Raw genomic sequence first — 14,042 nt, 5'->3', positions numbered from 1 at the left:
AAAGTGCAAGAGACGTTGTAAACCTAACTTATCCTTGACACCTTCAATTGAGGTCTCAGAAACCTAGAACGGATCACTAATTAGTTTTGGAGATTCCATTGGATCTAATCCATGTGGAACTCTATCCAATATGTGAATCGTATCTAAAAGTTAAGATGACAACGATTCCCATTTAGGGCAAGACTGGAAGGATAGAGAAATTGTTAGGATCGATTCACAATGACGTGTGCAGCTTTTTTCTTATCCATGTAGAGGTGGGTTCGTCCACTTCGTCGTATTTATGGATTGTTCTGGGTATAGCTTGCTATACCTGAAACAACGCAAGTTGGAGATCTTTGAATAGTTCAAAGAACTCAGAAACGAAGTAGAAAACCTGGTTGGTAAGTAAAGAAAAGATCTTCCTCTCATTGAGAAGAAGAATACCTCACGGATATGTTTAAGGACTACTTACGTACGAGTGGAATCGTTATCTCTCAGTGGATTCCTTTTGCAACGTCATTTGATGATGGTATTGCAAAAGAGACAAACCGAACCTTGTTGGACATAGTTCGATGATAAGCTTCGCCAAAGCACACTTGTTTCTTTGGAGCTACACCTTAGAAATGGTGCTCTATTTTCTTAATCGAGTCTCAATTGGCTCAATGCCAAGGGCTCAATATTAGATATGGACGGGCAGGAAAACCTCATTGAATTGTTTTAGAGGATATAGGATTTTTCCAGCACAAGTGAAAAAGTAAGGTACTGAAAATTAGAGACGAGGATCGAATGGTATGTATTTATTGGATATCCCAAGGGGATAATGAGTTATAAACCCTGGTGAGCCAAATTATTTTGCAAACCGCAATAGTGCATCATTGAAAGAAGTTATCTTCTTAAATGCATGCAAATGGGAAAGGGTTGCGATAGTTGATCAAACCTAAAAGTTCAATATACAAGACATATAAGGATAGTGAGCATAAAAGTACTAAACCTATTCCAACACTCTTATGTGGTTATAGGCTATGTCACAAATATCTTTGATATTTTCAAAATATAGCGTTTTTATCGCAAGATTTTGATAAAATGACAAAATCCCGAACTAATCTCGAGATTTTAAAAATATAGCGATATTTTCATTTTTGTCATAAAATATCCCAATAATACCACGATATTATCCCGATATTTTTACGATATTTTTATTTTATATTTTTTTCTTAAATTTAATATTTTTATATATTTTTAAACAATTTTTTTTTACCGTTTATTTCCCGATATAAACCCGAAAAAAAAAGAATAAAAATTAATATATCCCAAGATTTTCCCTTGCCGAGAAATTCCCGAGAACGACATTTCTGACATAGGTTATAGGTAGATCAGTCCGGTTGATAGATGTGTCTATCTGAGCAAAGATTAAAGAATGGACTATGACGGGGTTGAGACAAGATCACCTGAGCTACAAGGAGCCAATGTAGGACATTGATGCGGACAAGTAACTTGATTCGATCCAGATGGTCTCTATGTATTCCTATTGTGTCTTGATTCTATTAGCCCCACCAAAAGGCTTGTGTTTGTAAGTAGGTTAGTAGGAGTGCTGTGATATACATTTCAGTGTTGTGTATAAATAATGTCCCACGTATTGAAAATGGCATAGGGACATTGTTCTACATAGGATATGCATTTCTAATCGCTTTACCATGAAGGACATGAGAACCTTGCATTCTGGAACCTTAAAGTATTTAGGGATCGAAAACAAAATATCATGGATATCCAAGGATAGTTGGACGGGATACTGGCTAAGCTCAGTTTTGCAGATTCCTAGAAAGGGTTAATTTCATTTCAGTATGGAAATAGGCTTTCCAAGATGATGTCTTTTGGGATGGGTAGGGGGGAGTAGAGAATTAACATCAGTCTCCATATATTTGCAGTAGGATGTCTGATGTGGGCCATGCTAAGTACCAAGCCAAATATATGTCACTAAGTGGTGCAAACCCGGGAGGGCTTACAACAACTACCAAGATCTAATGGAGCTCGTGGGGATTAAACCTGCAAAGTAACATGCATAACATACCCAAATAAATGCAACACAAACATAATGATTTAAAACAACCCGGAAAACCCACGTATGGTTAGATTTTGAGAGAAAAAAATCAGTACAACCTTATTCTAAATTAAGTAGCCTTTGAATAGAAACATTCCAATGCATTGAAGAGAGCACAAAAGGGCTAAATCTGAATTTATTAAAAAAAAAACAGTGTGCTGTCCGGAAAATAAATTAATTAAAACTAGGGCCCACAAACATCAATCAAGGCTCAAGCACCCTAAAACAACAAGGAAATGATTATGGCTCAAATCTAGTGCAAAATATGGGTTAAGGAGGGAACGCAAATGGATTTCAGGGCTTCCGAAAGCTTACCGGAAAACGCAGCAGTGATTCACCAAAGGAAATACTCACATAACAGTCCAAGATGATGGGGGAGTGGTTGGTAGGCATGGATCTATGCGTGGGCAGCAGTAACCTTCAAGAAACCTTCGAAAATGTTGAGGTTGATGATAGAAATCAATGGAAACGAGTCTAGAAAGGGACGAAGTGGTGGTATGATGAAAATAGGTTAAAGAAGAGAGGAAGGATATGAGGACCTAGCAAGAGAAAATGATAGAGAAAAGAAGAGAAGAAAATGTGTAGAAAGAAAGACGGAAAACTCACCAAGCCGTGAGGGGTAAAGGGAGGAGAAACCCTCGCTCCATGCGTGAGAGAGAGAGGGAATGAAGAAGGGGAGGAAGAATGGCCGTCGGCCTTTTGGAAGGGAAGGTGGAGTGCTTTGCACTTCTTTCTTTTCTTTCAATCCAAAAAAACTAGGGTTTTCTCCCCCAAGCCTCTCTCATATACGTGAGTTATGTGTTGGTGGACCCAAATCCCTCCCTATTTTCCCCATGTGCATAAAAGAACTTAAGTGAGCCAAAGTCCACTCTACCCCTCTCCTACTACTTATGAAAATAAGCCTTTTAAGGACATCCTCTCAAATCTAGGAGAAACCAAAACAATAGTAAGTGAGTCCAATAACGCTAAAAATAACAATCTAATGGTCCATCAACTGAATAAAAGATGATCCAACGGTTGGATCACATCACTAAGTGACTGAGGTCAACAGATTTTGTTTTTGATCCATGTCCTAAGCATTGTGAAGTGGTGAAGCATATATTTTCTAGTTCCTTAAAATGAGTAAGCATTGATTAATCTGTTAGAAGGATGATGAGATCATCACTAGATCAATCGACAAGGATGTTAATCTGATGTCAAAGGCATGTAACAGTTTCATATTACATTTTAGCTAATCAGTTGACGAAATCTTTCAAGCAAGATACCATTTAGGACCTTACGACTGAGGCATAGTGTATCGCCATATGAGATATGGTGAGTACGAGAGAGGCTATATGGCTGTAGAAGTTCTCGCATGGACTCGGGTTTATACACTCTGTTGGGAGGCCCATTATATTGTCTGATTACAACAAGGGGCAAAGTGCTCAAGCAAAGGAACTGAGATCTCAACCGAAGTAAAAGAACATCCTTCGGTGGTATCTAACAATACCTGAGATCATCAACATGGGTGATGTAGCCATAAATTAGAGTGCTTCAGAGGTTAACGTGGTGGATCCCTTGACCAAGTCCCTTAGTCAAGAAGAGTTATGACAAGAAGCAGAGGAAATGGGTCTGCAGTATATGCATGACTGGCTTTGAGGCCAAGTGGAAGATTGTTAGAGTTAGCGCCCTAAAAGCCAGTACATTTCGTATATATTGTCACATTAATATTAATAAAGGTTTAATTTCATGACATCTAATGATTAATATATGATTCAGTATGTGTGATGTGCTTGTTATTCGTCACATATTCGTCCTTCGATAGTAAAGTAGGAATACCATGCTCAAGGATTCACAAATCCTAGGGAGCAGGGAGATATGGTATCCCAGTTATTTGCAGACCTTACATGTTCCTAGTTGGGGTCGAGATTGGACATCTCCTCCTGTACACAACCAACACCAGTCTTGCCTACATGCATGTGTCGTGAAGTGGCTATCTTAGTCACTTGCAATGAAGCACGGATAAGGGTACGGGGTGCGAGTACGGCACGATACGGGTACGTGGATATGTGATTTTAAAAAAAAATAGGATATGGGTACGTTGGGGGTACGCTAAATATAATATATTTTATATTTTATTATATATTTATAAAACTTAAAAAATTAAATATTTTTGTCAAAGAATTCAAACAATTTAATTGGAGAACAATCAAATAACAATAACATCACCAAACTCTAATATTACTTCACCAAAATCTAATATTACTTCTAAGTTGTTAGGTTTTTAATTACGGGATATATATATATATAGGGAAATGATATCAGCATTTCACTATTTTGATATACACGCTCTCCTTGCTTGTCTTTTAGTATTTAATGGGCTTGTGAGAGCTTTTTGGGAGCTGTAATAACCTGTTGATAACCTTTAAATACTAAAAGACAACCTAATAGAGTGTGATATTAAAACATTGGAGTGTTGATATCATTTCCCTATACATAATATAGATATTTTGATATATCCACCCCCGCCCCTTTGTTAATTGGGACAGCCCCTCTATTGTAAATCTGTAATTTTGAATTTAATTCAAACCGGGTGCGCACCCGATACATACCCAAACCCCCAAACTGGATTTTTCGTTTTGTTTGTTGTTTGGGTGCGTACCGAGTAAGCACCCAACGAGTACCCAAGAGCACCCGCACCCGATACGCACCCGACACGGGTGCGTGGGCCTCCGGAGAGTACCCGTGCTTCTTAGGTCACTTGGGTAGTGGATTCTAAGCAAGAAGAGTGGGTGCGAAGATAGGATCGCACACTGAACAGGATCACACTAGAATAGCCAGTGGACAGGAGTTCGTAAGGCTATTCTACCAGACAGGGCCCTTTACATGTCCTTGAACCTGAGGGGTCACATTGGTCTATGAGCCCGGCCTTGATTCTTGGTCTATCTAATCGTGGTGCTTCTTGAGATCACCAGAGGGTAGAACTGGAGTCTTGGACAAACCCACAAGGCTAATAGTGATACCAGACATGGAATTCACCACCCCAACTAAGGGGATATCATCTACAGTTTCGGTTGGAGCAGTAGGCGTAGAAAATAGCTTGGCTAAGCGAATTTGATATTTGATAAATGGTTAATCAAATGTTTTATTACAACATGTTTTGAAATGATTTTGCAAATGCATTTGCGGGCCGTAACTGCTTGACTGCAAGGGATACCATGGAGTGGGCCTAGGGGTAGCGACTGTCCACCCCCCATAGGACTCAACTCAATAGATGTGGAATGGAGAAAGGACTTGCACATATTAGATGTGATTAAAGGTATGATGATTTGACGGTCATCTTCAGGGTTACGTCTCAATAGAGGCCACTGATCAATGCGTTTGTAGTTGTTAACTACAGAGAAAGATCGCAGTGGGGCCCATTATAGGGTTCTGCAGGATCGACCATCAGATCCCTGCAACGATCCCACTCACAACTCGAATGACCCATTTATATCATTTGGATAAGAGTCCCGCATTTACTAGATTGCACGGACGGACTAGATTCGTCGCATTTGATGCTAGGGAAAAAATTTACGTATTTCCTTTGGTGTGTACACGCCATAGGACGCATTTAGAATACCCAAAGAGTTCATTGTTAACTTAGGGGTATTTTGGGAATTATAGAATATTATGGATGGAGCTTTTATCCCATTGGATGAGAGGAAATAAGTTTATTTAATTAGAAAAAATTAAGTAACAAGCGTATAGACTCATTTTCCTAAAACAGTCATAACTCTTTGATCTCTAAGACAAAATGAGTGTGTAAGTACTTGTTTCGAAGAACTTTTAAAGGCCATTTCATAGTCGAAAATTGGCCAGCAGTTTTATAACGGGAATTCAATTTGGAAAGTGGAAAAACGATTTGGGTTTCTGCCCTTAGGTGGGTCACACTTGCAAAAATGTGAATCCGTTTAGAGGATCACATATTCCACTCGTATTTACATATTTAATTATTATTTCAAGTCTTATTTTCCTATTTATTTGGAGAGAATATTGGAAAAGTAAATATTTAAAAAGAGAATATGGTTGAGATTTTAGAGGAGATTTTCTTACAGAAAAATTCGCAACCAAACTTTTCAAACAAAGCAACACGCCCAACTTGAGAAGAATGAAACGTTCAACCATGTTTTATGAATGTTTATTATTGGTTTGTTTCTATTATATTCAAAAGTCTAAAAACTAGTTTTGTGGAGAAATTAAAGGAAATTTTTAAAATAGAAAGCAAACTCTATTTAACTCTTTAAGGGACTTTTTCTACAAGCAGGAAGGCTGGAATTCATGCCCAAAAAACTATTTTCTTAAAAACGGCCAAAGCTTCTCTCTCTTCTCCTCTCTTGTTTCTCCTAGTTTTTGTTTCAAAACGAAACATCATTAAAGGTCCGTCAAGAATTTTAGTTTTTCCCATCTAAGGTCCTGATATGATCAGCACCTATAATTGAATAAGAGTAATTTTATTTCCCTTTGCACAATTTGGAGGAATCCATCGGTTCAACTTGCGGATCCGCGGCATTCGAAAAGATCGTGGTCGTTCGAGAAGTAGATCAAGTAGAGGCGAATATTACGGTCAGGCACAAAGGTATTTTTATGTCTTATATTTTTATTTGAATCACCATCAGATCATCTAGACCCTAGGATGTTGGGTTAATGGGCGAAATCACCGAGAAAATTTTTGTTCTACACGATTTCTAGTTCTGTTGTGAGTAGCTATTTCGCCCGGAGGTGAAAACCCATCCAACAGCAAACCTCCAAAATATATAAATGGGGACATGGCTAAAACGGAAAGTATATATGATTATGATGTGTGGAGAAGGATTCGTATGTCGAGTTTTGACGCAGATACGAGGTGTCTAACATGAAATCCCTAAAAGTCTAGAAATGGGGATACGTCCATACATATAAAATAACTAAATATTATCATAATTTGCAACAATATAAATGCGGGTTTCATTTAACAAAATAAAAAATCTTAGGATTCATCAATTATAAATCTTGGGATAAGAGTTCGTTTTTTAGGTGAGGGTATATAACAACAAATATTAGTTAAAGAAGAGTTTATAATAAATAATAAAAGAAGAGTTAATAATAAAAGAGATAAACACAATATTCAATAACAAAATAGAATGTCAAATTTGACACAGACATAAATGTGTCGATACGCCCACATGAAGTGACGTTTCTTGCAGTACATTTGCAGGTGTCAAAAATCGAAAGGAGTGTTGGCACGACACGTGTGTCAGCAATAAATTCAAAGTGCCGACTAAATCATAGCAAATATCGCACTCTTTTTCAGTGGAGGATACTTGAAGAATGTGGATATATACCATGAGGAAGATGATACTAAGGCATATACTCTTCTTGCCTAAGTTATGAAACTCGTTTGGTTTTGTCGAAAATGGACAAAACATTTCGTTCCGAACCAAAATAAAAAACGGAAACGGTATATTTACCATTTCGGACAAAATCGGGACGAAACATATAAAATGTCCAATTTTGGGTGAAATACCCCATATTAGTTGTTTTCTTCTTCTTCTCGCCTCTTGTTAGTTCTCTTCCCTTCTTACTATTTTTATTGTCCATTTAATTAAGATTTATTTGTAAATAGAGGAATATCCCCCTCCCCCCAATTTGGATTTATTAAAAATAGTTTCAAGACCCAACTTTTCCAGTTCTAGTACAAAATTCGAAAAAATCGGGCCGAGTCAAAATCTTAACTTCCAAATGATGTAGTTGGTAGACAAGAATTTTTGCAGCATACAGAAGTTATATGGGTAATTATAATTTCTCCTCTCCAATGGTCAAAAGAAGACGAATGCATATATGAAGAGAAACAAAGGCCTTATTATAAAAGATGTCATATCCAACCTTGGGTTAACCACATAATCTATGCTTCCATTTTGCTCTCTGTGCTTGCTGTAAATCAAACATTAACCTGATATGGAGCCAACAATGGAAGCTCTGAGGATTGATAGAATCATGATTGCAAGGAGTTGTCCTGTCCAAAAACACAATTGTTGGCCTGAGTATGTCTTCTTTGACCATTTGAAAACAGGAGGTATGTAGAAGGCGTAGGGAAGCATCAGGGAAAGGGTCCGATGCATGATATTTGTTAGAGTAATGCTAGGAAAAACATGTGCCATTGAGACTAGCTCACCCCAGGTTGCTCTTGCGGCCATTGGTGGAGGAAGGGTGCTCATTCCCCTTGGCTGGGACGAACTCAGCTATCGAATTTTCATCTTTGATTTCCTCAAGAAATTGCACATTGGATATTAGCTCTTATTCCATTATCTAGAAGCCATTGGTAGTCTTCCTTTCCATTGAACAAGATATCCGCAATAGTTTTAGCACTCGACCTTGTAACTTTCTTGTCGAGCATGTGTGATCTCTGTCGATTTCCTCGACTTGGGAATGCCCACTTCAGCACCGTTTGGTGGGGTTTAGTCACTTTGAAACTTGAACATGCTGGCAACATTGAATGTATGGGAAATATTACACCCTTTTGGTAGTATCACTCTGGAGAGCTGATTGAGGAATTCATTCACATACATACAACCATGGAACTTGAATATCATCCTCTATTTTGGAGTCTCGACTTCCGCTAGAGTATGAACAAGTCAATCCTCATCTCTGATTGGCACAATGATGAATTAGAGACCTAGGAGCATTTTGAGGAGCACGATGAATATATGCCTTACTAACATTTGAACATGTTGGCAATAATGAATCTATGCGAAATATTGCACCTTTTCAGTAGTTCCACTTTGCAGAGCTGATTGAGGAATTCATTCACATGCATACAACCATGGAACTCGAATATCATCATCTATTTTGGAGTCTTCGACTTTGCAGAGCTGATTGAGGAATTCATTCACATACATACAACCATGGAACTCGAATATCATCCTCTATTTTGGAGTCTCAACTTCCGCTAGAGTGTGAACAAGTCAGTCCTCATCTCTGATTGGCACAATTATGAACTAGAGCCCAAGGAGCATCTTGAGGAGCAAGAGGCTAAGTTATGAATTCTGTTTCATTCGTCGTTTCATTTTGGCCACCGGGACATAACACTTTGGTGTTTCCGCCTCGTTTAAGTGCGTTACAAAGACCGAATTTTTTTAATAGTTAAAAACATGAAAAATCCCAAAAATTCAGAAATTGTTCAAAATTGGAACAACAAGGTCATCCTTTGCATCCCAATCCATCATAACATCAAAGTTGTAAAGATCCAACAGTTACTTAAAGGAAAATCACTATAAGCTGAAATGTTTGTGTTGACCAGTGTGTGACTAAATTATGAGATTTTTTTACTGGACTTTTGGGATTTAATAATGCTTGTACATGATTGAATTTATGAATTTTTAAAATTCAAAAAATAGAATAGGGGAAACTTCATTAGCAACCAAGAAGGGCGAAAGCACAAAAAGGAGCACTCTTTTAAATTATTTTATCAGTTTTTAAGAAAGCTTGCCCTAGGGTTAAAGTTAATAATAGAGCATTCAAACCAAATTAAACAGCTCAAAAAGCAGGGGAGCAGGTACAAAGTACACTGAGACAGCATGAAGTTCCTCTTCAAACTTGATCATGTTCTGTTTCTTCAAATGTCATATAAGTATTGCCCAAACAAAATCGCACAGCAGTCAAACCAACCCCAGTGAGCCAACACAGTTAGCTTGAAAGTTGGAGAAGGTCTTACCCAGTTCAAACTGTGGAAATGTGCAAAATTAGAAGAACAAATGAAGAATAACCTCAACTTAACAAGCCCAAAACCAATGTGATGACCCTGTGTGTTGGATTTATTAACAAATTTCATGCATATTTTCTTCTGAATGCAGATTATCAAACAACTGTTTTGCTTCCCTTCTCCATACTACCGATATAGGAAATAAACTCAAAACCCTAGACTTTTACTGGTTTAATGTAATCTTATAATCACATTCCATTCACGAAACATAAAACAAGATTCCGACAGAAAACTTCAAGACTTGAAAAGAAAAGAAACGAAAGAAGTTATTAAGCATTAAAGAGTCAATTACAGTTCAGATTACCTTGAGAATTCGACGACGATCTTCATTTCTGAGTAGCGCGAGCTTCCGAGCGAAGGGAAGAAGGCTTCGACGGAGAGCAGATGCTTTTGGAACTCCAGTGACTGCTAACAGACCGGGTCCTGACGGTCCTAGGGATTCCATTACTGCTCTGGATAGGCATTCGAGCCTTTTGTGCTCTTTCAAAGAAGAAACCCTAGAGGAACAAGAGAGAAGAACAAGGTCTGAGAATTGGAGCTCCAAAGGTTCTAAAATTTCAGCCTCTACTTCCATCTCTTCTCTTCTTATCCTTCCAAATTTTCTGTATCAAAGGCAGGTTGCACTATGCAGAGGTTTTAGGGCGCAGGAAGAAGACAATTATATGCCAAGGGGAGACTTTATTTTTCAAAAAGCACTAGTGGGGCCCACTTCATTGGATGATCCTAACCCTCCGATCTGTCAAGGTTTCTATAATGTGCAGCCCCTCTGACCTTGATAGATCGGATGGCTTGAAATTAGGATCATCCTCTCGAGATCATCTACGGGGTATTTACCCAGTGGCCCAACAGACAAACGAACCGTTTGAATCATGCTGCGACTAAGGCACACCCGAGGTTTGGTGTCATCAGTCATGGGCTCCGGGGCAGTTTTTGTTTGGGTGTAAATCTAAACTAGGGGTGTAACTTGGGCCGGACTCAACTTGATTTCAGCTCGGATTCGGTCGACATTTTCTCATGTTGGGCTGGGTTATATGGTTGGGAAGCCAACCCAATTTAATTTTGGGTTGGGTTAGGCTTGATGCTGGGGACAACTCTGTGAGTTAGTGCCCTAAAAGCCATTACATTTCGTCATGACATCTATTAGGAATTGTTAGGCCCAAAATTGGTGATAGATGAAGCAGTGACTGATTAGGAAAATTATGTCTTGCACAGAATACGAGGTCAAAAGACCAACCCGGAGTTGTAGCTCCGGATGAGCCCTTCGACAGTCAAGTCAGTAATGGGCACAAAATTAGGAAAATCAAAGCTAGAGATGGTCTTTTTCTTAGGAATTTGGTCCACTACCTTAGCATTTGTGAAGGCTATTTATAGCGGGAGCCTTGGGGTAGTTGAATTACCTACACCATGACAAGTGTCAGCCCATGTGTGGGCCTGATTTTACCTGCCCTTGGTAGATTACCTGGCTACCTCAGGGGCTGGTGCCAACTTCTTAGTGGGCCCTTCAAGGGCCACGTGTCGACAGCTAATTGGGGGTGACTTTTAATACGACATCATTTGCCCCCCGGTTCTCCATGTCATTTTGATGACTTGGGGAAGCATGAGAGGTTGCGCTCCTGAACGGTTGAATGAGTCAAGGTTCGGAATGAAGTGCATAGGCCAGTTTCTAGTACCCTGCCCGGTTCGGGACGACCAGAGATATGAAGTGATTTATTCTGCCTGGCTAAGCCCTCTGCACGGCCTGGGAAGACCAGAAATATGAAGTGAATTACTCTGCACGGCCTGGGACGACCAGAAATATGAAGTGAATTACTCTGCCCGGCCAGGCCCTCTGCACGGCCTGGGACGACCAGAAATATGAAGCGGATTATTCTGCCCGGCCAAGCCCTCTGCACGGCCTGGGACGACTAGAAATATGAAGCGAATTATTCTGCCCGGTCACGCCCTCTGCACGACCTGGGACGACCAGAAATATGAAGCGAATTATTCTGCCCGGCCAAGCCCTCTGCATGGCCTAGGACGACCAGAAATATGAAGTGAATTACTCTGCCCGACCAGGCCCTCTGCACGGCCCGGGACGACCAGAAATATGAAGCGAATTATTCTGCCCCACCAAGCCCTCTGCACAACCTGGGACGACTAGAAATATGAAGCGAATTACTCTGTCCGGCCAGGCCCTCTGCACGGCCTGGGACGACCAGAAATTTCAAGCGAATTACTCTGCCCGGCCAGACCCTCTGCACAGCCTGGGACGACCAGATTTTTGTCGTTTTGTGGACGCGCCATATCCTGGCCGGCTTGGGATGACCAGATTTTTGTCATTTTGTTGACGCGTCATATCCTGGTCGGCTTGGGACGACCAGATTTTGTAGTTTTATGCAACGTGCCATATCCCGGCCGGCTTGGGACGGCCAGATTTTTGTCGTTTTGTGGACGCGTCATATCCTGGACGGCTTGGGGCGACCAGATTTTTGTCGTTTTATGTAACGCGCCATATCCTGGCCGGCTTGGGACGACTAAATTTTTGTCGTTTTATGTAACGCGTCATATCCTGGCCAGCTTGGGACGACCAGAATTTGTAACGGTCAAAGCTCCTGGACGTGTATTCATACGTCCATATACGTATGTATATACGTATCTATACACGTATACATATGCATCGCCTCGTGCCTTGTGCCCTACTCCATTAATGAGGGACACGTGGCAGCCCTTTGTTGGCGAATGCGAACTGCCTCAAGCCTTCAAGGCTATAAGAGGCGTTGTTTTCCCCTTCATTCTTCATTCTTCACTTTCCTTTTGCCTTATTTCTGCTCCGCTTGCTCGGGTTTGTGATTTGCTTTGGGGTCGTGGTCGTCGCTGGGTTAGGTGCCTTCCCTTCGGACTGGTAATCTTCTTTAAGTGCGTCTTTCCTTTATTTGTCTTTTTTTTGTATTCTTGATGTCCAGTAGTAGTAGTTCTGGTGCTGAGCCGGACTCCAGGCCGTCTCCAGTGGGATCCACTTCCACCGGTAGTTCAGGGTCTGATTCGTCGGAGAGGACCAGATTCAAACCGACTAGGATTCCCGGCCCTTATATGGCCGGACATAAGGGAGATACAGTTGGCCTTGACGAGTCCATATATATTGGGGATAAGGTGATTTTAGATCTAAACACCACCCCGGTCCGAGTAGATAGCCCCGACCGAGCAGAGGTGAGTGAGGGGAGTTATATCGCCGAGGCGTCCACATCCTTCATCCCGGGGCGGGTAGCTGAGGTTATAGCTGAGGCTCGGATGGATGCCAACCCGCAGTATAATATTCAGGCTTTGTAAGAGGAGAACTTCCTTAATGAGTCCAAACTAGGGGAGGTCAGGGATAGGTATTGTATCCCTGAGCGGTTCAGGTTGAGAACGGCAATCAAAGAAGATAGGGCTAGTAACGACAGTTTTGATATCTGCGTATATGAGGAGGCCCTTAGAGCCGGACTTAGGTTCCCCCTAAACCCATTCTTTGCTAAGGTTCTCCGGTATTATGGTCTGGCCCCAACTCAGGTGGTGCCGAACTCGTGGAGAATGCTGATTGGGTTTATGTATCTTGTCCGAGGTCGTCTCCAAAGGAACTTGTCCATACCGCTGTAGACACCCCCATTTTGCTCAGTTTTAATCAACAAAGAAGTTAGTATTTTTCTATCAGTTTTCTAGTGTCTTTCCTTTCCGCGTCCGTCTTTTACATTTTTAAATCTTTTTAGTCATTTCTGTCATGCTTCGTGATATCTTGCTAAGTGTTAAGAAGGGTCATTCACAAGAACCTACACAAGAGAGAAGTTGGACCCATTTGATGGCCCGCGTTGAGCATTTTGATCAAGCAAATGTGCCCTGCATTAATTTTCATGAAAAACATGAATTTTGAACTTATTTCGAAAATCATTTTTTGTGGAGGACCCATATATGTTTTGGTCAAATATGTAATGGTGTTCGCTAAGTGCCAAGTTGGATGGATCGGATCATCCTACAAAGATTGCGAGGCGCGCCCAATTTACACCGTAGCCCATCACTTATACGGCTAAGATCATTTTATAGAAGGGGTTAAGGGTGCGGTCCACCAATTCACCTTGTAGCTCATTATTTAAACGGGCAAGATTGTCAAGTGACCCATCATTTGGACGGTGTGGATCAGCTCATAGAATTGATTAAGGGGGTGCAACTAATTCACGTATTGAGGCTCACAAGTTG

The 14,042-nt window shown here is 40.6% G+C and overlaps 1 protein-coding gene across 3 annotated transcripts in view; it reads right to left on the bottom strand.

Annotated features, from left to right (window-relative positions):
* LOC143887654 (2-oxoglutarate (2OG) and Fe(II)-dependent oxygenase superfamily protein) overlaps window positions 1-10,495 on the bottom strand; it is a 31,574-nt gene extending 21,079 nt beyond the window's left edge. For all 3 annotated transcript variants that reach the window (XM_077391766.1, XM_077391767.1, XM_077391769.1), the window contains exon 1: window positions 10,141-10,495. In XM_077391766.1, the coding sequence (XP_077247881.1) occupies window positions 10,141-10,410 (270 nt within the window). In that variant the 5' untranslated portion in view covers window positions 10,411-10,495. The remainder of the gene's footprint in view (window positions 1-10,140) is intronic.
* Between the last annotated feature and the right edge of the window lie 3,547 nt (window positions 10,496-14,042).

This window comes from Tasmannia lanceolata, unplaced genomic scaffold, assembly GCF_043159265.1.
Source record: "Tasmannia lanceolata isolate RefF3 unplaced genomic scaffold, GAP_Taslan_0.1 ptg000012l, whole genome shotgun sequence".
NCBI lineage: Eukaryota > Viridiplantae > Streptophyta > Magnoliopsida > Canellales > Winteraceae > Tasmannia > Tasmannia lanceolata.
The sequence above is the reverse complement of the archived record's forward strand: the minus strand, read 5'-3'. Positions and strand labels throughout refer to the sequence as shown.